We start from the raw sequence: 15,906 nt of genomic DNA on the forward strand, positions 1-15,906 counted from the left end.
GTTGATTTAATCGTAATATCGCAAATATGGCTGTGCTACCGTACCTTGCTGGAGACGGCTTCGGCATATATCGGAAGAATTCGGAGTGTTTCCGGGTCAACGGTCAAAGGTTAGTCTACGGTTACTTCGACAGTTAATGGGGAGATCACGAGATCAAATAATGAATTAAGACCACTTCGCGGATATTTCTACAATGATTCCTCAAGTTTTATGCGATTCAAACTAGCAGAAACTAGTGTGTGAGTGAAAACTTTTATAAAGCAGTGTATTTTGTGTCAAAGACACAAAGTTTCAGCGACTAACTATCGCTGATCGACACATAACCAAACTATGATGACAGCTATTTACTCATTTATTAAGTAGGTATGCAAACTTCAAATTTCTCCGTCATGCTGAATATCATTAATTCTCTGTTGACTAATATTTCAATTTCTTTATGTTCCTAGAACGCTTATAGCAACCAAAATGCCAGCACCTTTAGGCTTGACGTATCATCAGCTTTATCAGAACAATTTTGAAGAGCAGCAGAACTGTTCCAACTCCGCAAACTGCACAGATGGAGTACACTGGATCTGGGTTGTCATGAATGATTGTGTGTGTGACACAAGAGGAGTTGTATCAACATTATTTGGTATAGCATCTGTTTTTATATGGATGATGGTCGGCATTCCGTAAGTGTGTGCATTTATAAATAATAATATACATGATGTATTCATTGTTTCATGGTAAAAATATGCAGATGATTGAACTTTTGGCATTATTGCTTGTTTACAGTTTAAATGGAAGTACTCATGCATTTTTTTTTAAAGGTAAAACAGGATTTAATATGTTGGCAGCTTTTGTTCATTTTATGTAAAACAATACTAGCTTTATCCAATAAATATGACACATTAACAGAATCATCACATATGCAAACTTCTTAATGTATTAAAAAAAACTACTGTTAATTACAGTTGATTTTTTTGTCTGTGCTTTTTTTCAGTTCTAATGATTTTCACTGTCAAATCAGTTTAAAAATCCAATTAAAACTTTTTAAATTTCTCTTTGTTGTAATAGTCCATTTTGATACAGGAAAATTTATTATGAGAAATTTATAAAGTAAATTTGTCTCCACCTTAGTACAGTGATAGTCATTTCCACAATTTTAACTGAAACATATTTCTGTGTGTGTGTGTGGTTTGCATATATGAACATAGGCATGTGTAAATGCATGTTCATGTACACGGAAACAAGTGTTCATGCAAATGCTCTACTTCTATATTTTTGGATCAGTGTGTGCATGTATAATGGAGATTTTTAAAAGTTGGCTGTTAAAAGTGTGAGGCCTTTTAATTGTTTGGTACTTTCAAGATCTGTGTTTATGTGTATGTATCACTACAGTTCTGCATATGCCTTAGATCAGTCCGTTGGCGCAACGGTTAGCACCTGTCACCAATACAGTGAAGGTTGGCTGTCCTGGGTTCAGCTCTCATCTAGGGCATGCTATTCTTTCTCTGCATGTGGCATCTTTTTACAGGGCTGGCTGCCTGGCCGTGAGATAGCCTTAGTTGTTGACTCGCCGTAAAACACCAATCCCCCATCATCCTTAGATCAGTCTGTTTAAAATCCACAGAAGAGTGCAGTAGTCCATCATAATTTTGCTATTTGATATTATCATTATAGAAGTCTTTATAAACAAGTAATGTTTACACAAATTATTTGACCATAATTGTATTCCCATTGTGTGAATGAAAGTTGCATTATTTTTAAAAATACAAAAATAATTATAAAAACAAATTAAGAAATATTAGCCAAAATGTTTTTCTAGAGCTTTTTTAGTGTGTGTGTTTTTGTTTTTTTTTAATGAGGTTACTGGAATAGGATGAAACAGCTAGAAGACTGTCACTGGAAAATTCCAACACTTCTGTTTAATTTATTTTAGCCAGATGATTCAAAACTGTCGACATATCCAGGGTATGAGGGGCATCTCTGTATTTCTGCTGGCCCAGTGGATGTTGGGAGATACTACTAATTTAATTGGTTGTATTCTAACAAAGCAACTTAAAGTTCAGGTAATATCTTTCAATTTATTTGCTTTCATTGTTCACCAGACCTAATGAGCTAAAAAGAGTATGAAAAAAATTGCTGCTTTTTATGTTGTTTTTTTTAAGCTCCCAGGGTCCTTTAGCAATTTAAAAAGGTCATAGTAACATTGTAATGTTTAAGGTATGACAGGTAAATTAGCTTTAAGATATGCTCTTTTATCCATTTTTTTGTGTGCACATAGTTATAAAGTGTATATCCAGACTCGGCCAGATAATTTCTCTTTCCTTATAGAACTGGTTGATAAATATGAATTTTCAGGTTGAAATTCTGTTTGATGGAACCATGTTATAATTTTCAATAAATCATACTTTGAATTTAGCACTATTTGTGTGCAAGCATTTTCTTATTTCCATTCTTGATCGCTTACCATTATAATCTATAATAACTGAGGAACAACAACAATAAAAAACTTGAATTCACAAGAAGCATATTCATCTGAAAAAAGATAAGAGCATTTGAAGGGTATCTGCACATTACTTATTTAATTTAGGAAAAGATTGCCATTGACTCTAGACCATTATAATTCATGTAAAAATAAAAGATGACAAATTTACTTAAACATACTAAGTAACATTAACAGTTTAACTTTGAAAAAAACTAATCTATTTCCAGATCTATGTGGCGATCTACTATGTATCTGCTGATTGTGTTCTCTTGATACAGTATGGTGCATACTTGATTCATCTTTACCGCAAGAAAAACAGTAAGTGTATCAATGCCTAAAGAAGAAGTTTTTTGGGAGTGGAAGATATTCACCCACCTTCATCAAGCAATAATAAATATTAAGCAAAATGGGTATTTAAGCAGATAGACCAATTATACAACAAAGAGTTTTTATTTTAAAGGGTCTGAATGAAAAAGCTTCCTCACTATGTTACAGGCTTTATGTTTTCACTGGTTGCTCAAAACTTGGTATACTGCTACAGACTTTGGTTGTAAGCAGCTATGTTAACATTTCTTTCAAATGGAAAACATAATGAAAAGGCCATTGTGCTGCAGTCCAATAATTTAACGAACATAAGATGTTTTTCTTCCTTACATTCTCTTGCATGTGTACCTTATATGTAGCATTGGTTCTCACTAATTGCTTCTGCGTGTGTGTGTTTTTTGTCCATGTATGTGCATAAATACATGTGTGCTAGGCAAACAAATTTTTCTGTTAAACTTGGGTATTTTTATGACCTTATTGTTGTATGCAAGATTGAATTATTACATTTTGTAATTCTGTGAACAGAACCCAAACAGGTCTTGTCTCAAGTGGTGCTGTGTCTAAGTTCTCTCCTGCTGTTATCTACCTACTTGCTGTCATTCCTTCTACCTGATGCACACCAGCTTTACAACGCCAAGCCAGCTTCCTTCAACAGACCACCAGCAAGAACACTATTGTATGCAGTTGACCAACGACCACCCTTCTTTTATGTACGTTTAATTTCTTAGTGAGATTCCAGTAGTAGTGTATCTAATATTGGCTGATTGCTGATGAGAATTGTACAAAATGCGCCTAAGTGGATCTCTGCTCTTTAGCATGCTGTTTATAGATACCATCATTATTTTCCTTTTTATTATTATATTCTTGTTATGTATTTTGCAGGATCAGGTTGACATCATTGGCTATGTGGTTGGCATTGTGTCTTCTCTCTTTTACATTGGTTCCAGGCTGTCCCAGATTGTTAAGAATGTGAGTTTTAAGAGAGTGAAATAACTTTTTTGTAATGACTATATTTTGGTATTGTGGCATCGTTCTTCTAACACATGCAAAGATGAAAAACAAAAAAAATCAGACAAAGAGAGTGATACATTACGTTCAAATCTAATGACTTTCAAAATATTTCTGCATAATACCTGCTTAACACAGGTCAGCATAAGATGCAATCTTGCTATCTGTAGATTTTTTTCTTTTTTTTTGTGTGTAGTTTTCTCTTTTGAATGCCTAGCATGATTGATTGAGGCATGAAAAGAAAAAATGTTTTATTTACATAATTTAATTCACAGTACCGGCTGCAGTCAACAGCAGGGCTGTCAGTATTCATGTTTATTCTGGCGGTGCTTGGCAATTTGACATACGGTGTTGCCATCCTGGTGCGTTCACTGGAAGAAGTCTATTTGGTTCGTCATCTGCCTTGGATTTTTGGTAGTCTTGGTGTCATTGCTCTTGACCTGACTGTATCCTTTGAAAACATTGGAAGACCAAAGATCAGTATATACACAGTGGTGCAAAAGCTTTTTCATTACAAAATTGCAAGTTTTATTACATTGATATTGCATTCACCGAGAAGGATCCTGCATAATTCTTTACTATGTGCCAGTTGGGAAAGATTTACAAGCTGACACTAACAAGGTTGCAAAGAGGGACAAATCTGGGAGTATAGATTAGCTCGTTCAATAAGGATGAATCAACCCAGTTGAGCTGTAGCTATGAAGGCATTTGCATCTGTGGGTACAAACTCTAAAGCAATAGTTAATAAGCTGTATTCATGGGGCTTTAGTCATGAAGCAAGGGCAAGTTGTTGCAAGGAAAATTCTCTTATTTCCAGAGTTATAAAGCAGTGTTCAGACCACACAGATGTTTTACCTATTTAGCTGTTTAGATATTTTTCTTGACCATCATTTTAGCTGTTAACACAGTTTTACAGGTACCGAAACATTGTGTTTGACATTCTTGCAAAAGCTCCATTGATTCAAGTGCCAGACACAGACTGTGAGGAAAGCTATGGCAACCCCATTCATGTAACGTGATACTGCTGGCAGAGTTCCTAAGTTGGACATGCCGTTGTATCTTTACATATATGCTTATGTATCCACCTCATCCAGATTTCTTGTGGTTGTTGTTTAAATGGGTTTGATTATAAAACCACCTTTACATCTGCATTCCAACCAAAGTTAGTTTTTAGTGTATACAGTTGCCTTTTTCCCCTTTGTTGCTATTTAATATGTATTCTTGATATGTTTCTGCAGGGTTACCATTCAGGCATACACACATAAATTTTTATCATCCATCTTAATTACTTTCATAAGACAGTTGATTGTTACTTGTACATTTGAAATAATGACTTGAATTTAGGTACCAGGGAATTTCTTTGTTTCTAATGAAAACTATCCTTAGAGAATCCAATGTACATATGAGTGACTTTAAGTGCAGCACGGAAGATTTGAAGAGAGTGTGACAGAGAGCATAGGGGAGTGCATGGTAATGGAACAAAAGTGCTGATGAAGTAGAGCATGCACATTTGTTTATATAAAACTCAAATGGTTTCATATTGCACTTTTTTATATAAAAAGCTAAATTTAAAACAAATGGTTTCACATAAATTATCAGCTAAAAGGTAAAAATAATTTGTATTTGCAATTGTCTGTAATTATAAATCTATCAACAGTTTTACTTTACTAACAAGGAATCTGCAACCTGAAAAGTCGTTTTTGAAGTAGAGGGGCTGAATCTGCTGATACTCATTTCTTTATTACAAGCAATGTTTTTACTATAATAACTTCTTTATCTGAGTGCAATAGACAATAGCTGTGTCACGACTAGTCACCCTCTTTTATTTCAGGTCCTATTTCCATTTCTTTTTCTTTTATTTTGACAGTCATTCTCACATCCTTATACTTGTATAAAATATGTATTTTTCATTATTTCTGTATAATCTTGTTCTCTTCTTTTTCACTGCCTCTTATTTCTTACATACTTTTATTATTTATGTCACACACATAGGCATTACTTTTGCAAAACACACAGAGAGATATCTGTCACAAAATAATTTCTCCAGAATCTTTCAGAACCTTACCATTATCCTTCATCAATTCAACATAGAAAGAGTGCCTTTTCTTTTCTTTTTTTTTTTCACCAATACATAGTCTTTCCACTTGTTCTTCACACAAACCCTTATATCAGGATTCATGGTTCACTTGCCTTTGTGCCTTTGCATGCTTATTTTATTCTGTGTGTATTTTTAACCTGTTGACCCATACTTTCGTGTTCTCCTTGAAGTGTTTTTTTTTTTAATCCATTTTCAAGAAAAGTGTGATCCCTTGATTTTCTTGTCTTTTCGTCATGGGTCAAAAAGAATTGCACGTTTCCTGTTAACCTTCTTAGCATTGCATATAAGTATCTACAAAGACAATGGCTAATAATTGAAGACCGTGAAGACAACAGTGGATGATGTTTGTTTTTATCATTGCTGCTCTCAAGTAAATATTAGACCATTTTTGGAAAAGAGAAAGCTTGAACTTTGCAATAAAAGTAATGAAAATTGGCAAAGCAGAGATCGAGGCTTATCATGCTATAAGGGTTAAGGAGCAATGAGAATTTTATTCCTTTACTCACTCAAAATTCTAGTCAGTTTTGACTTCTCTTGTTTAACATACTGGTGTGATGTTTGATTACCTAAGAATTTTGCATAACATTTTATGAACCGTTAAATGAATGTTAAATCTTAATTACTCTAACTGTTAATGTAAAAACGTGATCACTCTAATCTAGATATAGACTGGATAGAGAAAATCAGTACTATAATATGTGCTCAATATTTAATAGGCATTTTTTTTTTATCAATTACGATAATTATCCTCCTGACAGATTCTCCATTATGAGCTTATTTATGCTAAATAAGTTCTAAAGTTAGAGCAAACAGTACTGCAGTTTGTAAACATTGCACTACAATAAGATTACAAGAAATGATTTTAACATGTTTATTTGTGCACATTTTGCCTATATCGATATAGCAGCTTACTGATTTTTATTTTCTTTGAACTGTAAAAATATTTTTGCAGATATTCTGAACAAAATTGAGTTCAGATCTGGTATCTTATGTTTAGAGAGGCCTCGTGAGGAAAAATCTGAAAATAATGAGATGGATTGCTGTTTGATGACAAGTACATTGGGTGCATCTATTTTTGGTTTTGTTTTTTGTTTTGTTTTTTTCGTTAACATTAAATCATTGTCTTTATAGTTTGTTTTTCAGTTGCTCCAATGGAGTCATTTTGCTCCTCCCAGGTTTGGCAGAACTAATTTGATTTTTCGTTTTCATGTTCAGGACATGTCTATGAGTGTACTATTTTATTGCCATGATCTTTTATTTTCCAACAGCTGTACAATTTTGCCAAATTGTCTGTTTTTGAATCTCTGTCAGGAAAAAAATGATTACTGAGAGTTTATCTTTTTTTTTTTTTTTAATTTTAAATTTCTTGCGGCGAAACTCAGTGTGCTTTTATTTGGAGGGAATGATTTTTCGCTTTCATGTTCAGGACATGTCTATGAGTGTACTATTTTATTGCCATGATCTTTTATTTTCCAACAGCTGTACAATTTTGCCAAATTGTCTGTTTTTGAATCTCTGTCAGGAAAAAAAATGATTACTGAGAGTTTATCCTTTTTTTTTAATTTTAAATATCTTGCGGCAAAACTCAGTGTGCTTTTATTTGGAGGGAATGGTTGAGTGACGCGAGCCGTTTTCCAGCGGGAGCAAACCACCTTGCGGTGTAGTGATCCCGGAGGTTTCGATTCGCTACAGAATGGTACTACTACTCACGTACTCAGAACTAAAGTTTTACTGCTTTTCACAGCAGGACCAGCCGCCTTTCGGTAAACAGGTGCAAGCGCTGACTTTTGCTTGCTATTTATACGGGACAGTTTTGCCTGCTATTTATACGGGACAGTTTGGGTGCTGCGTCACCTGCTGTTGTCCGTCTCGCGCGACCAAGCGTGGGGTGGAAGGGGATGTGGGTTGTGGGGAACAAGCACTGTCGGTGGTACACGCTGCCCTAAACAAGCCCTCCCACTACAACTGTTTCACTCCTTTCCCCCCGAAGGCTTTTATCGTCAGAGCTAAATCGCCTCGAGCAAAGCGGAGAGTCGGCCTAAGTACGACTAAGACCACTTGACACCACTACCCTCAAATAACAGAAAGGCCGCCATCTGTCGGGAGTTTATCTCTGCTCCCTGGTTTGGCCCTTGGTTCTTTTTAGGCGCAGTGACCTCTCAGCAACTTGTCTACTTACATGACCAATGGACAGGCGGCAGGCATGTGAAGACTACATAAGTGGTCAATCAGCCACCTGTAACTGTCATGGTGTCTGCGCGCGTTTAATTGTTTGTGCCGACATCATCACCAAATGTTGGTCTTAGTTTAATCAAGGCATTTCCTCAACATTACTTCACTTGCGTTGTAGCAAAAATTAGGGTAGATTTTGATTACTTTCGAAAGAAAGATAAGAGATATAGAGAAAGACAAAAAAGCAATAAAAATAAAGTTTGAAAATTCAGTTCTCTTTATGTTTGTGTCATTTGCGCTGTTCATCCTTCTCAGATACTTTCTCAAACAGAATATGGAGCCATTGATTCCTTTAGCTTCCCTCGCATATCGGAGTAAAAAAAATGAAGAGATTGATAAACTAGCTAGACTGGTTGCAAAACGAAGTGCTGATAGTCCCACCACGGACGTGTACAGACAAGTTCGTGGTCCCATATGTAATCCAAAACGGCTAGAATAAGGCTTAACGAAGTATACTTAACTAAATACAAAGACCCTTGTCACAGATATATCACCTCACACGTGCTGTTAGAGAATAATTAGGAAAGAGAAGGCTTAAACTGTCTTATATTAATATAGACTGGCATTAAACATTATTAGTTGCCTTAACAAACCCAAACAGCTATGGCATACTATACTGTCATTAGTAGTCCCAATGGTGGAAAGCAAAATTCCGAATTTAGGTGCATATAAACAGGCAGAGAGTACAAACTGGATAACATTCCATTGAAAAACAACAAAAACCAAAATAAAAAATTCTAAACATTGCCATAAATGAATGAGCGGGACTGTTAGCCTAGCATAACCGTAAATGAAATTTGAAACATATCATTGAAATACAGTATGAGCTTCCTTCGGCCATTCATAACCAAAACTATAACCAAAGATAGGATAGCTTGAATAAGTAAAATTTACACCCCTCATCCTCACAAAAGAAAAAATACAGATACCGTTAAGATGGTGGCAAACCATAAAAACACCAGATTGATAAATGAGCTTGTGACAATTAAAGTTGGCATACAGTCGGACTTGGATTGCTTACACCTTTATTTTTTTCTTGGTTGAATCTGAAACTACATCAATGGATGAATAAAGGTTTCAGAAAATACATATATGACGATACTGGCCTTCTGTTTGTTGTTGTTTGCATGTTTTGTGTTTCAATGCGTCAATAGCGTGATCGCCGACGGAGGAAGAAAAAAAAAAAGGCCGGTCTAGGCTGCACGTAAATTTTATTCACACTACGAAGTTTCAAACATTCGGGTGGAAGAACTTTTCCCTTCAAAACACAACAAAAAAAGGTGACAGGTTTTAGTTGTCATCATCCCCGTAGTGTGACAGGATGACACTTCCTCCTGTCGGAAGTTTGACTGCGTTTAGCTGCTGACACTCACAGGCCGTGCAGTGTGACCTACATAGTACTCTCGTTACGCAAGAGGCCTCGAGGGAGGGACGACTAAGTGGCCTATCAACCACCTGCCATGGACCCCGACAGCCCTGCATTTCTCACTTTTGGTTTGTTACGTGTGGACACCGACATCAAAGATTGACATGAATCAGCTCAGACTGATTTTATGGGTTGGTTGGTTTGTTTAGTAGGTAAAGGGCTTCCACCTTGCGGCGATATCGCACTATGGGGGACCGGGAGGAGGGAGGAAACCGGAGACCACGAACTTGTAATGCTGGACTGCTGGCAGATGATTTCCAGTTAATTACTAAAACGAGGCAGGTGTGTATACAAAGCTTCCGTTGGGTTCATAGGGTTGCAGCGGGAAAACTTCGTAAGATGCTAAACATTGGTCTCTGCAGACAGCAGTCCATCTATACACGTCCGTGCTGTGGACAGGTGTCACATACAGAGGGTGTCCCGAGACGAGATCTGAAATACCCCGAGCCGCCGCTCACTGCAGTGGTGACAAGCGATCGAGTCTTTTATGTGCGAGATAGAGTATCACAAGCGCGGTTTTGTACTGCTTGAAGATTTTGGGGTGATGTAGGGGAGGAATAAAGGGAGATGACCCCCTTCCCGACGGCAACAAACATATCACATCTATACCGGTGCCTGAAAGTGAAAAAACTATAGCATAATGTACAGCCATACGTAGTAACTATGGTAACATGCCATCACACATAGATTTATATAAACATAAGACCAAATCCCCTTATAAAAAAACTAAAAGCTATTAAAGGGTTGCCATAAATAAATCGATAGCTTGAGCTAACCATTAATTTCCAAAAGTATATGGGCCTCTTTTGACATTTATAACAACATTAAAATCACGCATATCTTTCATGATAACGAAGGGTAAGTATTTAAAAATATGAAAATATATCTATATTCAAATCAATATATATGAGAACTTGAGAAATATATTTAAACACAAAGAATACACAGAGATATTAAAAAACAATAAAAGAACCCCACCATTATCTCAGGCTACCACTTGGTAGGGACCTGCCTTTTAGGCCCCAAACCAAGGAGCAACAAATAAAGGACAGCACAAAATTAACAGCACCAACAACAGTAGTCAATATCTGCGGAACCACAGAACAGCGCCCACCCTCCTACACCTCAATCCCTCCCTCCAGTGGTGTAGGAAGATACTTTTGAGGGGGAGGGGAGACAAACTCCAGTGACAGTGATTGTTCACATTCTTGTACCCTCAGTATCTTCCAAAAACAAAAAAAAAAAAAAAAACCGACGATAACCATTGATATTCCATTTAATTTGTTACCAAGTCCGTCCTCAATGACGTTGATGATGTCGTATGTTTTGCCTACAATTGAGTTGGCTGAAACTCATGTCTTCACATCCCTCATATTTGTGCAGATAGTAGATTGTTTTCATTCAAAATGCATGGTGTATTGACAACAAATCATAATTAAGCGTTAACCTTAACCTTAATTGTTGATCTGATTAGTACATTGGCCATATTTTAAAAAATTTTCAATTTGTGATGCAAAAACGCTTTACAGCCTGTTAGGTATAATATCAAGTATCATTTTTAAAATTAAAAAATAACAAACAAAAATTAAGCACACAATATAAAAAATATAAAAGCAGAAAATTGAATTTCAGGTAATTTATTCCTTGCTTCTGTGTTCATTTATCCTAACAGTCATTTTATTTGCTATTTAAAATGTGGAGAAACACCTTTTCATCTGTTTTTTTTCTAAGACTTAAATCTGAAATGAAAACCTTATACACATGCCACAGACATTTGAGAACTTTTTTTATCTCCATGAAATTCATTTGCATTCTTTGAAATCCCCGAGTACACTACAGTTGGTGTCAAAAATGTCTTCACATGGTACTAGCCCTCTTGACACAAAAGATCTGCCAGGCAAATTGAAATGCCTATATATTCCTACAATCCACAATAATGCTCCAACTGCAGCTGTTCCCAAAGAAACTTGACATCATTCTGTTGCTGAGCAAATCTTCTATTAAAAGGAATTATTTCCTTATGCAAGAAATATTGAATTCTTTGGTGACCATTTTTTTTTAACTGAGAAGTTATCTGAGTTTAGCATACAAAGAAAGATAACATCAATCATGCAACTATGCAAATAACACTTTTTTTTAGATGAATATATGTCTTTTTAGAATATTTTATGTTTAGAACATTAAAATGTTTTAAGCTAAGAAAACTGTTTTTCATTAATTAAACTTTTAAACTAGCAACTCTGAATTAAATGAAAAATCCCTCAATGAGCCACATGCATGCAAATGAGTCATGACCAGGAACTGCATATAAACACAATTACTGTAAGCTCACACTATCTTTAAAAAAAAATCGAGACTCTGCACAAAGTCAAATGGTGACAAATTGCAAAATGAATCAACCTGAAAACCACGGAGTGCTGCATCAAGGCAATTCTAAATTTATTACCATAAGCGTAGAAAAAAATCCATGCTAGTCTATGATCTCTTACGTGAGAGTCATAAGAACAGGTCTGCTGTCGGTGTGAAGTTAACACAAAGAGACTGTGTGCAGATCTTTTCTTTTACTGCCTGTAAATATGTGAATGGATGACAGATGCACACTTTAACTCCTGTGTGGGTGACTGCTGTAAATATAAATGTTACAAGCACATAGCAAATCTAAGGATTATCTACTAACTGTTGCTCAGATTTATCTCCTGAACCTTTGTGAAGCTCAGCTTCCTCCTTCAGCAAATCACTGTCTTTCTCTTCATTGTTCACCTGCAATTGCTTTGCCCTTTCCTTAGAAATAATGTCTAGAATTTCTTTAGCAGTATCAGGGTTTTCTTCCATCCATTTTTCTGCTGTATTTTCTTTAAGCCAATCCGACTGTCTTATTGCCCTGTGGAGCTGTCGCATTAGATCTTCAAGACTCTCTGAACCTGTAATGAATGTGCTACATTAAAACTGGGCTGGTTTGTGAAGCAACCCCAAAAATGGAGACAAGTTACTAATCTTAAAAAAGAAAATACATCTTTGACTTAAGGTAAATTTGCCGCTGTTATTAATCATTAATTTGTGATTGGAGTAAATGCTTAAATAAATGGACAAGTCAGTGGATCAAGATTGAGGGCTAAAATATCTCTTATGGAAAGAAAGAATGCAAATAAAGATGCTAAAACTGATGAAACTACATCTGGTCATTTTTGTATAATTAAGATTTTATAAGATGAGTTGGTGGAGTAGTCGCTTAATATGACATCCAATAATAGCTTAGATAAGAACAAATTAAATTCCTCAATAATGCAGCTTGAGGGTTTACTGGCTTTGAAAATGAAGACATAACCAGCTCACCTGTATCACTTCCATCCATGCTAGATAGTAGAAGCTCTTGTCCCTGTGTCACTCAACTCAAGCTACTGGAAACAACTATAAAACAAAAAAGGAACTACTATTAATCCATGCCTTTCAATTATAACAGCATATGTGCTATCAAGTGTAGGGTAGGTACCACACCAGGAAGGGTTCTTACCACTTTCCTGACATCTCGTGCAAAGTTCGATGGGGTTACTTTTGTAAACATCCAGTCCATGAAGTTGTTTCTGTTCTAAACATAGTGAATACTCAAACCAAAATGCTTCGCTGAAATAAACCTTGCCTTTGGAACCATGCAGCATTGTCTGTGCTACAACCTAAACCATCTCTTAAAGCAGGACTGAAAAACATCACAGGATGTAAAAAGTGACTTAATGGCCAGAGCAAAAGGATATTTTGTTTTTAAAAAAAATTGAAATGAAGTAAAGGAAAGTTGCAATGTTTTGCACCAAAAAGATGAGTGGCATGGTCTTGTTGATCATGCTTTTTTATGTGTATAGGGACACCAGACACACATTCGAATCATGCAGTAACTAAACTGCAAATAAGATGTAAAAAAACAAAAAGTGTTAATCTTTCTTTTGGTTTATGTTTTGTTTTAATAAGGAGGGAAAACTAGATAATTTTCATAATTTGAAAACAGTATTTGTTCATCTGTATCTGCACAAGAACAATCAGAATAGTCTCCTGGGAAATCTCTTTTTTCTTGTTATTTGCTGGAAAGTAATGTAAAGATACTTTTTTTCCATTGATACACATTGCATACACATCAGTAATGAACTTCTCATGCTGCCACTTTTGTTGCTAGCCATTTTCTGCAGCAGACTACATTCAGTGCATTGTGGATTGCTACAAGCAAATCATCTTACATTTCTGCAAAATAGTAGCAGTCAAATTCACTCTGGCTATTAAGCCTTTCTGGTGTGGTCCATACTGAAAGAGGAAGACAAGCAGCTAACTATTAGACTATCTCACATCTGATGTGAACCATTTCTTCTTTTTTTCCTTTCCACCAGTTTTACTGACCAGCACAAAGCAGATTCATACTAAAATTAATTATTGTCAAACATTTTTATAACAAGTATCAAAAGAAAAATTTTCCAACAAAGTACCTGATATTGCCATAATCCAAGAAATGCTTAGTTACGAAAAGGCCTTTATAAGCAAGATTTATGCAGAGCTAATATAAAGTATAACCACTGCATGATCTAAATCAAGTTTCATAAATAGCTTCTGATCTGTACATTCAACTGAATGTAGTCAGGGCCGCCGAGAGCCAGCCCGGGCCCCGGGACAGACGACCTCTCCGGGCCCCTTGTACATGTAATCGTAAATCTCACGACAGGCCCCAGTACCCCGAAATTGTATTCTACAGACTTGAAACTCAACTTCTGCATGTGTAATGCTTGGGTGTTCTGTCCTTAGACCTTTCTTTAAAAGAAAAAGGAGAAGAAGAAAAAAAAAAAGGCTGGGCCCCCTTGACAGCCGCGGGCCCGGGTACACCAGCCCCCCCTGTCCCCCCCTCTTGTCAGGCCTGAATGTAGTTTACGTAATCTTTTTAAAGGTTAGCTGTAAGTGGAAGGTCTTCTAAGGTCTATATTGACAGAAGAAAAACTGCGATAGGTTCTAATGCTTCTTGTCTGACAAACTAAGAGAAAAAAAACCTCAACTGAATAAACAAAGGTAGCTATATAGACCTTCCGACTACCAATGCAGAAATAAGGTAACACGGATGCGCTGCGTTTTAAAGAATAATTAAGACAAATGAAACCTGCTGCCTCAGTTAATTATATAACAGCCAAATAGATAAAGCTTAACTCTCCTAAATTAGTGATTGTGACGTTTCGTGCAAAGGGCGACCATTCTCTATCATCAACTGGCAAAAAGAATGCATAATCATTTGACAGGAATAAGAAAAGCGTTCACTGGTATGGACGATTACTAAACTTACGGCAGGCACAAACACATGAAGCAGACTCTAGGACTAACTCTTCTCGTAGTCTTGGATTGAACTTAAATACCGGGCACACAACTCGGTTTTTCGTATCAATTTGATTATGGTTTAATAAATAGTTTTTGATCGCCGTACAAATATGATTCGAGTGAAAAGTGTTGCAGAGTCTGTGGCATTGTCAACAAGTCTGTCACTACGTTCCAGAGATCTTATCTATACAGATCTCTAGTACCAGTGTTGTGCACACTACAAACACTTTCAACTGAAATATCAGTCATATGACATAATCAAACTTTGTTAGGTTAAAATAAAGCTTATAAAAGAAACCGCTCACTTTTTCTGATCAGGATCTTTTTATGCACTAATACAGGTTAAAAAATAGGAATGTGAGCACATAGAAACAGTTAGCTTGAATAGTCACGGTGATCTGCTATGGGAGACCACTCTTATCACTCACTTTCTGCGCCTCTCCGTGAAGACTTCGTAACCACGTGGTCAGCGTTTGGGGTCCCCGGTAGCGTCACAGACAGATTGAGAGGCCTGAGTTCACATCTCATCTAGGGCCACTCGCTTTGTGTGACACCTGTTCGCGTGCCCAGGCGTTGTGTTGTGGGTTTTCTGTGGGTACCTCCTCATCCTTGTCTGTTTTATCCCCTCAGTGTGAAAAAAGCTTCTATAGCGCGGTTCTCCGCTCATTACCAACACAAAAACAACAGATAAAAATTAATTCTTGTGGCTCTTATATGAAGTTAATGGGAATGCCAGGTAGTTCTTCGGCCGGGTGGCATTCCAAGACCAACACAAAAACAACAGATAAAAATTAATTCTTGTGGCTCTTATATGAAGTTAATGGGAATAAGGTAGTTCTTCGGCCGGGTGGCATTCCAAGACCAAGATGTCGGTGAGACAAATCTACAGATCGCAAAGTCATTAATCTACAGCAAATAAATAGATCTCAAAAGTCTTTTAAAAGTGTGGGATGATGTGTGTATGCAAGACTTAAGCAAATCTACACCGTTTTTTCGAATGAGGCAACAATG

At 36.4% G+C, this 15,906-nt stretch overlaps 2 protein-coding genes and 1 long non-coding RNA gene across 5 annotated transcripts in view; 1 reads left to right on the top strand and 2 right to left on the bottom strand.

The window, feature by feature from the left end:
• LOC112557091 (eukaryotic translation initiation factor 4 gamma 1-like) overlaps positions 1 to 105 on the bottom strand; it is a 40,427-nt gene extending 40,322 nt beyond the window's left edge. Inside the window, exon 1 of the mRNA XM_025226726.1 lies at positions 45 to 105. The gene's annotated coding sequence lies outside the window, so the exon portion shown is untranslated. The remainder of the gene's footprint in view (positions 1 to 44) is intronic.
• Positions 102 to 8,343, top strand: LOC112557094 (lysosomal amino acid transporter 1 homolog). 3 transcript variants are annotated; one of them, XM_025226730.1, is made up of 8 exons: positions 102 to 239; positions 447 to 671; positions 1,922 to 2,051; positions 2,698 to 2,788; positions 3,320 to 3,504; positions 3,677 to 3,763; positions 4,078 to 4,248; positions 4,699 to 8,343. In XM_025226730.1, the coding sequence occupies exons 1-8, from the start codon at positions 211 to 213 to the stop codon at positions 4,819 to 4,821; spliced, it is 1,041 nt and encodes a 346-aa protein (XP_025082515.1). In that variant the 5' UTR covers positions 102 to 210; the 3' UTR covers positions 4,822 to 8,343. The 3 variants fall into 3 exon arrangements, with proteins under 3 accessions (XP_025082515.1, XP_025082516.1, XP_025082517.1); XM_025226731.1 differs by having other exon boundaries at positions 218 to 359; XM_025226732.1 differs by lacking the exon at positions 102 to 239 and having other exon boundaries at positions 509 to 671; positions 1,926 to 2,051.
• On the bottom strand, positions 5,761 to 12,211 carry LOC112557097. Its single transcript, XR_003097890.1, has 2 exons — positions 6,234 to 12,211; positions 5,761 to 6,119 (listed from the first exon to the last, which is right to left on the bottom strand). It is a non-coding gene; the product is annotated as an uncharacterized LOC112557097 (long non-coding RNA).
• Positions 12,212 to 15,906: the final 3,695 nt, after the last annotated feature.

The sequence above is a fragment of the Pomacea canaliculata genome, linkage group LG2 (assembly GCF_003073045.1).
Source record: "Pomacea canaliculata isolate SZHN2017 linkage group LG2, ASM307304v1, whole genome shotgun sequence".
Lineage (NCBI taxonomy): Eukaryota > Metazoa > Mollusca > Gastropoda > Architaenioglossa > Ampullariidae > Pomacea > Pomacea canaliculata.